This window comes from Mixophyes fleayi, chromosome 7 (assembly GCF_038048845.1).
Source record: "Mixophyes fleayi isolate aMixFle1 chromosome 7, aMixFle1.hap1, whole genome shotgun sequence".
In the NCBI taxonomy this organism is placed as follows: domain Eukaryota; kingdom Metazoa; phylum Chordata; class Amphibia; order Anura; family Limnodynastidae; genus Mixophyes; species Mixophyes fleayi.
In genome coordinates, this window is record NC_134408.1 from 7,441,899 (window position 1) to 7,452,757 (window position 10,859).

Consider the following 10,859-nt stretch of genomic DNA (forward strand, 5'->3'; position numbering starts at 1 on the left):
TACAGACCCCAATCTTACACCTCTGGGGGCTGCTACACGGTACAGACCCCAATCTTACACCTCTGGGGGCTGCTACAGGGTATAGACCCCAATCTTACACCTCTGGGGGCTGCTACATGGTAAATACCCCAATCCGAGGCCTCTGGGAGCTGCTACACGGTACAGACCCCAATCTTACACCTTTGGGGGCTGCTACAGGGTATAGACCCCAATCTTACACCTCTGGGGGCTGCTACATGGTAAAGACCCCAATCCGAGGCCTCTGGGGGCTGCTACACGGTACAGACCCCAATCTTACACCTTTGGGGGCTGCTACAGGGTATAGACCCCAATCTTACACCTCTGGGGGCTGCTACATGGTAAAGACCCCAATCCGAGGCCTCTGGGAGCTGCTACACGGTACAGACCCCAATCTTACACCTCTGGGGGCTGCTACACGGTACAGACCCCAATCTTAGACCTCTGGGGGCTGCTACACGGCACAGACCCCAATCTTAGACCTCTGGGGGCTGCTACACGGTACAGACCCCAATCTTAGACCTCTGGGGGCTGCTACACGGTACAGACCCCAATCTTAGACCTCTGGGGGCTGCTACACGGTAAAGACCCCAATCTTAGACCTCTGGGGGCTGCTACACGGCACAGACCCCAATCTTACACCTCTGGGGGCTGCTACACGGTAAAGACCCCAATCCAAGGCCTCTGGGGGCTGCTACACGGTACAGACCCCAATCTTACACCTCTGGGGGCTGCTACAGGGTACAGACCCCAATCTTACACCTCTGGGGGCTGCTACACGGTACAGACCCATCAGCTGTACATTTTCTTTAACCCAATAAAGGAATAATGGAACGACTAGAACGGCCATATCACATACGCACGAAGGACAAAGCCTGGAGGGCTCCAGTAAAATGGCCGCTTCCCGCCTTTGAGATTCTCTCCCTCAGGTCAGAGGAAATGGTGGCCCCGCCCGCGTCTTTGTGTGTGTGGGGAGCGGCGCCTGCGCAGTGGGCGGAGGAGGAGATAAATCCGGGACACGCAGCTCCCTCAGTCTCCATTTTGTCTGGTCTCCGCCGCACACAGCAGCTCCTCTCTCCGCTCCACAGTCATGGCCGCCGTCGCTCAGCCCGTCACCGAGCCCGAGAAGAACGAGACCCCGGCCGGGGAGGAGGCGGACAGTAACCCCGAGGAGCCGATGGATGAGGAGGACGATGAGAACGAGGAGGACGACGCCGGGGATGAGGCGGACGAGGAGGTGATCGTGGAGGTCGGGAGCACGTACTCGTGTCGTCGGGCGGACGGATCCTTCCGTGAGTCCATTTATATATATATATTATATATAGAGTGTAATATATCCCTACACACACCTTTATATATGTAATGTGTGTGTGTGTGTGTGTGTATATATATATATATATATATATATATCTCGCACACACCTGTATATAGAGTATAATATACAACCCCACGCACTGTAATATATGTATAATATATTTATACACACACGTATAATATGTATATACCCCCATACACTGTATAGCCGCATTGTGCCCTCATGCATCGTGTTAGGGCCCCTATGGAGCCCTGTAGAACCACAGTGTTCTTTGTAAGACCCCATTCTGCATTGGGCCCCAGTGTCTCCCTTATTGGGCACCTATTAGCTATAGGAATTGCACTTTTATAGTGATATATGGGGTTTATAGGCAGCCATGTCCAGTACTGTATCATAGGTGATGCCCATCTATAGATGCCACACCTTCCCTCTAATGCAAATATATATCTATCCTGTAAATCAGGACGCATCTGCATCACAAGCATTTAAAAGGGAAATGGGAAAGGTTGAAGGAAGATGTGTAAACTACAGATGTGAAAGTGTTTTACTTTGGATTAAAAATAAATTGTTTGTATTGGCCCTGTCCTTGGCTCTGGTTAGTGCTGGGACTACTATGATATATAGGACTACAATGGTGAATGCCCAGCATGTATAACTCTCTCCTCTCACTGCAGATAATGCAGAGATTGTGAAGACCAGGATGAATAAACAGGCCGGCAGGGAGGAGTTCTACGTGCATTACGCAGGCTGTAAGTAGTAACAGATATAACATTTCTTGGCTTTTTTTAAATTTATTTTATGTTTTAGAATTTATTGACATATAAAAATATTTTTATATCTGTATTTGGGTTTTAGAATTCATTGACATCTAAAAATATTTATATTTGTATTTCATGCAGCTTGTCTGCATGATACTGATTAAACAGATGAATGTAACCTGATCACTACTGCTTCAGCCAAGGGTAGCTCCTATTTGCTACACAGCTGATTTCTCCTAAATCACATAGTCATGGAGATGAAAACATTACAGCATTTTTACTTTGTGTAAAGAATGCTGTAACAGAGAGGAGAAAGCGGGTGCATGCAGTGCAATGTCTTATCTCCATTCAGCCGTGCATGGATCAGAAGTGTCTGCAGCTCTGCATTAGCTGCGTGACGTTTTCTGCTGCAGGGATTTGTGTAGCTGCAAGGGAGATGATCATACAGGAGATAATGTATCTTCTAAACAACCATGCTTAGTTGTATTGGAGTCTAGAGCAGTGGTGGGCTACTTGGATGCACCTTACGAACTTTATATTTGGTAATTGGCTACTATAAGGAACTACAAATTGCATTTACAGGGATCTATTGGCTTTCTACGTGCTCTTTGCAAGTACTTACCGACCTGTTTGATATATAGGGCTGTGATAATTTCATCCAAACGGATTATTCTGAAATTGGCTCTTTATTCAGCGGAGACTCCATTGTCCAAATATAAACCCAGCTGCTGCTATGAATGTGTCCTGCTGGCAAATTATCAGCCATTAGGAAGAGAACCTATGGCTGGTATGGATAGGTGCTCCCCTCGGGGGTCTTAAGTTCTACTCTTGTGGCCCACCACTGTTTTAGCCTAACCTTTAAAAATGACCGTGGCCGTTTACCGGCTATGTAATGTGTTTGTGCCACTTTGTAATTTACATGAACTATTCCTGGAAGACTGAACACTGCTCTCGGTCTCTAAAATGTGTCCTGGGGCTGAGCAGTTAACAGATTTTTATAGCTGGTTCTGCTCCATAATTACTGTAAGTACACATTAACTTGGAGGCAGAAGCCACATATCAAGGGGATTGCCCAAAAATAATCTGAGGCACAACTTTCTAAAATTGCAGTGAGTATCTGACTGCAAAGAAAGCAAACAGATTTGGGATCTTATATTTTTATTTTTTTGTATTTTAAACCTTTTTCTTTTTTAAAATGTTTGGGTTTTTTTTCTACTATTTTGTTTTGAAACTATAATCTGCTTTATGTGATCATTAAAGTAACATTTTAAGCTAAGGATCCTTCTTCCGTTAGTCTATCCTAGGAATTCAATATGGTAAGTCAGAGCTCGGGTGTGAGCTAACCTACTTCCCCCTCCTCCCCATCTTGTTTTATTATGAAAATGTTTGCTGTAAGCTCGCTTGTTTCCGCAGTGAACCGTCGCCAAAATGAGTGGGTTGACAAAACACGCTTGGTGGTGCCCAAACCAGTGAAGGAAGAGGAAGTAGCAAACGGTACAGACCAGGAGGAGATGACTGAAGATGTGAAAACTCCTCAGAAACGAAAAAACGAGGAGGTCGAACCCGAGCCGAAGGTAACGCGAGGTTCATTCCTGTCAGTCTACTCCGCCGGCTCTCGCCGCATGGTCAATCCTGGACTGTTTGTCTTAGTCTGTTATATTGCTGGCGACTCCAGCATTAAGTCGGTGGGTTCTTCGGTCTCTGCTGACTTTTAGGTTTTTCTTTTAATATATATGTATACACTCGGTGACTTTCTGAACTGGACGAGTGGTTCCATGTGTTGGGCCACTTCCTCGCAATTTTATCTTTAATTCATTATTTGTAATGTTTCTGAAATCGACAAGTTGTATTAAGCACATCTTCCCTACAGTGGGATACTTTCTATTTCTTTTTCCTCCTTTTCAGACCCTGTGATCTGTCATTTTCTTGACATCCTCTGGCTGCTCCTTGCATGAGCTGGCTGGAGCCCGGTATATCATTGGTGTTTTCATTTGTGTCAACACTGATGTAATCGCTGGTTGAGTAGGGTTACAGTAGTTTTGCTTTGAACTAAAACCTTACAAAACCTCAGGAGACTTCAGGGATTTTTTTCCACTGTAAAAGTCTGATGCTTCCCCATCAGTGATGAGTTAATTTGTGCAGTGCGGCGTTCGCCCTTGTTGAATATTTCCTTTTTAAGTGTTGTCATTTTGGGTTCCAAAGATTCTGTAATATAAACTTTCATTGCTGCGTTGCGATCTCCACAATTCCTGTGTCATCAGTACCATGCCCAGACTTATATTGTGCCTCAAGGTATTAATACAGTGCCACAAAGCCTGGGATATCTTGGTCCAATCTTCTCCATTCTGCTGCCACTTAGAGTTGTTTCTTTAGCCATCAACTTTACTGCATTTGCTTCTGGAATAAAGATGGATTCCTTGTGGATAAAGTTGTATGTGCTTTAGATTTACCATTATGCCACTTGTTTCAAGCACTACACCGGAGCCTTCTATATCCATTTCATAACCAGTGTTCCTGTGGTGCATCTACATCACTTTCAGATTGCTTATTATATACCTGGAGCACATGTCTGCTAAGCTTTTTATGACCCTACAATTAATCATGGAGTGGTCACTTTTTTATTTTTTTTTATCGGAGTGCAAATCCACAGAATTTACCCCCTTGAGCGTGTTTGTATTGGAAAGTCCATTCTAGGTACTCGGTGGTTTGTGTATTTTAACCCAATGTCAACAGTCCATCGTTCTAAATAAAAAGTGACGTTAGCCTGTATGGGATACTTCTGCTTCAGTACATTCCCATGTATTCGTACTGCATACAGATATATTTGAACTTTTCCCTACATGCTGTTCTTGGATATATGCAAAGTCAAACATCCTCGCAGTTTGACCTCTCCTACACCTCCTGTATGCGCGCTATAGGGTATGTTAAGTAGATTACAATGTATATAGCTTCTCCAGCAAGTGACTTCTCGGCTTCCACTTCTGCATACAGCTCCGCCTTATCTCATCTGGGCTGTTACTTGTTACCACCAGTAAGTGAGATTATCGCTTCCGTTCAATCATCATAATTTACTGGTGCAAATTGTGACTCTTCTGGTTTCCGGAAGCAGGGTTTTGTAATAGATGAAACTCACTTTGCGATGTTCCCCCCCGATTCTCACGGTTTTATCAGATTCCAAAATGATTCGCCAAAACAATTCCGGCTTAGTTACAACTCCCTTGCTGTATGCGTCATGATCTGTAGACAAGTCTGCAACTCGTTTCTTCAGCCAACGCACAAAGGAAATGTCACTTCTTATCGACATTTAAAGTTTTTCAAGATAAAATATATACAATACCATCAAAGCTGCGCTGTCTATTCACGCTCAACACAAAGCCCTACACACTAGTAGCTTTGCCAAGGAATATCGCAAACCTTTAATACACTGGGAAGGTGAGGGCAAGAGGAAATACGCATCTTGGCACCGCCGTTAACAGTTTAATGTGGCCGTTCACTTTTACGCCTCATACATTAGTTTAGAAACTAGTTGCTCCGTAGATTCAACGTCATGCTTGTTTCACTGGCCATATAAGGGAACCTTATTTTTTGTGCCTTCAACTGCAACTCCGGCACAATAAATAGCTACCTAAGGAAAGTTAACCGCTTTTTTTTTTTTTTTTAAAGTATGTTTATACGATCTTGCAGTGGTCAAACAATCTACGCTCACAGAATAGCAATTGTTGATTCATAGTAATAAGACAACACCAGACGGTTTTTAAAAAATATTTCAGAGGTTGTGCTTCGTTTAGTTGGCAGCTCTCTGCAGTTTGAAGCTGCTTAGTGGCTGCACAGGTAACGGTGAGATGGAAAACTGCTCCTCTGGTGAGTCCACTAAGCTGCTTCACCTGTATGGGGCCTATGGTTAAAAGTACAGAAGAAAGGACTATAGTTGTCCTTGTATAGCTGATGCTACAGTATATTTGCAGTATTTATAGTCCCTGTATTTTTTTCACTTCAATATCAAATGCCACATAACCAAATACACAAACATTGTCAGATAGTGACATAGGTTCAGTTCACTTCACTGATTGAATCTTTGCAGTGATGACAATTGAATTCTGTTTAATACTATATCTAAAATATAAAATCTCGGTGATCATTTCAAAAACTTCCATGTAAATGTGCCTAAAGTGACCTTTATGTATTTTTATGTTATACACCATATGGATAAGCAGGTTAGCATTTTTGGACTTGCATCTACTATTCGTTAGTCTTACAAGAAATATTGTGCTTTGGATTTTTTTGGAATATTTGTGTTTTGATGAGGTTAGGGGTACATGAGTACAATTTGTTGATGGGGTTCTGGCATTTACAAAGATATAAATACCTACATTCTCTTCAAACACAGGCTAGTTTCCTCTTAGAAAATGTGTTGCTCTTGGCCTTTATAAAGTTAACCTTTATCTTATTCCTAACTCTTAATCTTCATCTAGAAAGCCAAGGTTGAAGTAGAAGATGCTCCAGCAAATAATTCGGTGATGGCATCAGGGGATTTTGCAGAAGAATTGACATGCCTGTTGTGTAATGAGCTCTTCAAGGATCCAGTAATGGTTGAATGTGGCCACAACTTCTGCCGCAGCTGCATCGATGAGGCCTGGCAAGGTTCCTTTACGTGTCCTGACTGTAAGGAGGTCATATCTGAGAAGAAGTACACCACCAACCGGGCCCTGGCTAACTTGGTGAAGAAGACTGTTGGTTCCACTGCTGTCCAGACCCCGTCAAAACCTGTAGAGAAGGCCAAGCCCGCAGAGAATTGCCCTGAGCACGATGAGAGGCTGAAGCTGTACTGTAAAGACGATGGGACACTGAGCTGCGTCATCTGCCGGGACTCTCTGAAACATGCCAGTCACAACTTCCTGCCCATCCTGGACGCAGTGGAGGTGTACAGGGTAAGTTGTGTGCGGTAACTGCTATGCTTGAGAATTGTGATTGCCTGTGTCTTTTATTTACCTTGTTAATATTACCTCCTTCCAGGCAGAGCTGTCTGCCATAGTGGCTCCATTGGAAGAAGCCTTGAAGGTGACTGAGCAGTTGACCAGTCAACAGAATGAGAAGGTTGAACAGCACAAAGTGAGTGAGCTAATCTAGTAAGCTAGAGAAGTGGAATGTATATATTGCACACCAAGCAATCTACAAATCAGGTCTTGTCTCTAATGCCACCTCTGTCCCCTTAGACGAACGTGTCTGAATACAGGCAGCACATTGTGTCGGAGTTTGAGAAGCTGCACGCTTTCCTCAAGGAACGAGAGGAGAAAGTTTTGGAGCAGCTTAAGGAGCAGGGGGACAGTTTGCTGAAAGAAATGGAGACCAACATGATCAAGATGCAAGAGAACAGGGACAACATTAAACAGACCATCTCTGTGGCCAATGACAGGGTGAACGATAAAGACTCCATCTCTTTCCTCACGGTAAGTGGAGCTTCCGGCCAGTATAAACCTTGTCTATTATTCAATCTCCTTAAATGAATGCAGAATAACTTTTCTCTCTTATTCCTGCAGGACATCAAATCATTCATTGAGAAGTAAGTTTCCTCTACATTTCTATTCTAATAATTGTAATCTACAATACACTTCCGGTCAGTGCCATCTGTGCGTTATATAAAGTATATAATTCTCTATCCTCCCCGTCCAGGTGCCAGGAGCAGCAGAGGGAGGCGATATCCTCCGGAAACACCCTTCTATCCAAGGATCTGTGTCAGGGAACATTCAAGGGACCCATTCAGTACTCTGTGTGGAAGCAGATGAAGTCTTTCATTGCTCCATGTAAGTAATGTTGTGTTTTACAAAATAATCAATGTGTCAAAGTATAATATACAGTCATGGTGGATTCTTTAAGTGAGACTTCTGTCGTATCATCTTAAATTGTTTTTATGTACAATTCTCACTGTCAATATATTGTGTACAGCTTTTATAGCTGAAGGGACCACATGGGTCAGTAGTTGAGAGTTCCCTTTGTCTTTTTAAATAAAAGGAAAAAAATGAATACCTGAAATGTTCTGCCTGCTCCCCTACACCATTGGCTGTGAAGGGCTTTCTTCAGTAGTGGTTTCTCCAATCACTGCCCTGTCTAAACCAGCCATGTATTCCTGCACTACCTCTGGACTACAGATCAGTTAGGCTCTGTATCTAGCAATGCTGTGAAATAGCTTTACTGACCATGTTCTATTATATAACCACGTGTCTCAATGAGGATCTGTCACCCTTTTTTTTTTTTTTCCCCATACACCATTTCAAAGTGTATGTTACCCATTATTCAGCCCTCCTTGATCGGTTCCCTTCACAAAGTGTACAAGCCCTATTTGATCATGTAAACCTCTTCCTAGTGTAATGCAGATGAAACTAAATCTCTGCTTCACAATTTCATTATTCTATCTTCTCTTCTGCAGATCTGTCTCCGATGTTGTTGGACCCCAGCACAGCGCACCCCAACTTGATCCTGTCTGATGGGTTGACCAGTGTTAAATATGGGGATGCCAAGCTCCCCCTACCCGACCATCCCAAGCGGTTCAGTCAGTGCATCCTTGTACTGGGATCTGAGGGTTTCGAGTCAGGTCGCCATTACTGGGAGGTGGAAGTGGGAGATAAAACCGCTTGGGATGTTGGCATGGCCAGTGAGTCCAGCAACCGTAAGGGTAAGATCAAGCTGAACCCCAAGAACGGGTATTGGGCCATCTGGCTGAGGAATGGCAACGCTTACAAGGCTCTCGAGTCTCCGTCCAAGACCCTGGCCATAAATGCCAAACCCAAGAGAATCGGTGTCTACGTGGATTATGAAGGTGGTCAGATCTCCTTCTACAATGCGGACGACATGACCGCCATCTACACGTTCAATGCCACCTTCACAGAGAAGCTGTATCCCTACCTGTCTCCATTCCTGCACGATTCTGGCCGTAATGCAGATTCCCTTCGTTTTGTACATAACTAATCTTTTTAAATGGTTACGGTGGGTAGGAAGGAGTAGTTTACATTCCGTCAGAGGCTACGCGGTTTTTGTTTTAGTGTTCATAAAGGTTCATTGGCCGACCGAAGCAATTTGTTTTCTGCTACTCATGAAGTGTTCTGTTCATTACTGTTTCTCACATGATGTGCAAATGTAAGTTGAATGTGAATCTGTAGTTTAGTTTTTTAATTTCTGAAATAAAACTATTAAGTAACTGCCTTAAGTGTGTGTCCCTGTTATGTGCAATCTAGCTTTATATACAGTATATTGGTTGGGAAATTGTGTACCGGTCAACTAATATCCCCTCTGCAGTCTGCTACAGGTATGTGATCGCTTAGAGCAGTCTTGGTTGACTGTTTATGGAGCTGCTGATAGAATGACAGAGATCTCAAAAAGGAGTAAATCCAGTTGAATGTCACTCAATCAGGCAGTGTAGTCTCTTAGAATCTGGCAAACCTTGAATATCCCTCCCAGCTGATTTCCTGTATTACTGCATATTCACATTTGTTTTCAAACCTTTAGATGGAATCTTAAAATTGGATAAAGGAAACCTGTGTGATCAAATGGTGTCTTGACTAAATTCTTTCTGGGGTCTAAATTCTCATTGATCTACACATCTGTGTATGCAGTACAGAGACTGTTCTGCTACTGCTGGGTTTTAGAAAATATTGAATTCTTTCTACAAGCAGCTAATGTATTTATTCATTTGATAAAGATATCTAGCTGCTCTTTAGTTTCCGAATTTGGGATTCCTAGGTCTTTGACATCGGTGATGCATATTAATACAGTTTGTGTGTCCGGTGAATACACAATGCTTTGATTCACCTGCAAAGCTGCGTCTCAAGACCATCTAATAAATGTCAAGATTATCATCTAGAATACTGTGTTCAGTTCTGGAGGCCATATCTACAGAAGGATATATATGACTGCAAACAAGGGCAGCTAAAATAGTGCATGGCCTACATCACAAAACTTACCCGGAAAGACTAAAAGATCTTAATATGTATAGTTTGGAGCATGATAGAAACTTCATATAAATCGAGGGTTTTAACAAGGTAAAGGAGGGAAACATTCTTTAGAGGAAGAGAAATATAAGAACACATGCACTGACACTGGAGGGGAAGGAGGTTCAGAGGAAATGTGAGAAAATACTCCACAAAGGATAGTGGATAAGTGGAATAGCCTCCCATCAGAGGTGGTAAAGGCTAATGCAGTAGAGCAGTGTTTCCTAAACTGCTGCGGCGATCTCAAGGGTGCCACGGCAGGGCCTGTGGTAAGCAAGGCAGAGGGCTACTTGGTAATTATTTTGGTTTATGGGTGCCTTGAAAAAGTTATGGAGACCTGAAGGGGGCCTCGGACTAAAAGTTTGGAGTCCACTGCAGTAGAGCAATTTAAACATGCTTTTGATAGACAAGGCTATCCTTGCAAAGATTAAAGGACCAAATGGGGTTTGAGGTTGCTTATGGTTAATAATAAAATAAATAAATGGGCAGACTAGATGGGCGAATTAGTACTTATCTGCCATCAAATTCATGGGGCAAACTGAAGATGGTCCTGTTCAAATGAGCTCAAACTTTAGAGTTGTGTAAGGTAGAAGCATTATTTACCATCATCCATTGGTGACATTTTCCAGACGGAACTGTAACTTGCCAAGTTACCTTATAATGCTTTAGTCGTTTTGGTGGCCAAACTAATTGTCTGTCACCCTGTAGAAAACAAGGAAATAGGGCCCTACTTTTGAGAGCTTCCATCCTACAGGGAAGGTCAAGACAAATAGGTTGTCACCATGT

General features: G+C 43.1%; 1 protein-coding gene across 1 annotated transcript; it reads left to right on the top strand.

The window, feature by feature from the left end:
• Positions 1–1,021: 1,021 nt before the first annotated feature.
• LOC142097206 (nuclear factor 7, ovary-like) lies at positions 1,022–9,292 on the top strand. Its single transcript, XM_075178856.1, has 9 exons — positions 1,022–1,310; positions 2,008–2,082; positions 3,505–3,665; positions 6,564–7,019; positions 7,105–7,200; positions 7,305–7,538; positions 7,629–7,651; positions 7,762–7,892; positions 8,516–9,292. The coding sequence occupies exons 1-9, from the start codon at positions 1,109–1,111 to the stop codon at positions 9,052–9,054; spliced, it is 1,917 nt and encodes a 638-aa protein (XP_075034957.1). The 5' UTR covers positions 1,022–1,108; the 3' UTR covers positions 9,055–9,292.
• The last annotated feature ends 1,567 nt before the right edge of the window (positions 9,293–10,859 follow it).

Excerpts from the sequence above, each read along its gene's own strand:
- LOC142097206 (XM_075178856.1), top strand. The coding sequence starts at position 1,109 with ATGGCCGCCGTCGCTCAGCCCGTCACCGAGCCCGAGAAGAACGAGACC. Across the intron at positions 3,666-6,563 it reads AGGTCGAACCCGAGCCGAAG|AAAGCCAAGGTTGAAGTAGA; the intron begins GTAACGCGAGGT and ends ATCTTCATCTAG. Across the intron at positions 7,652-7,761 it reads ATCAAATCATTCATTGAGAA|GTGCCAGGAGCAGCAGAGGG; the intron begins GTAAGTTTCCTC and ends CTCCCCGTCCAG.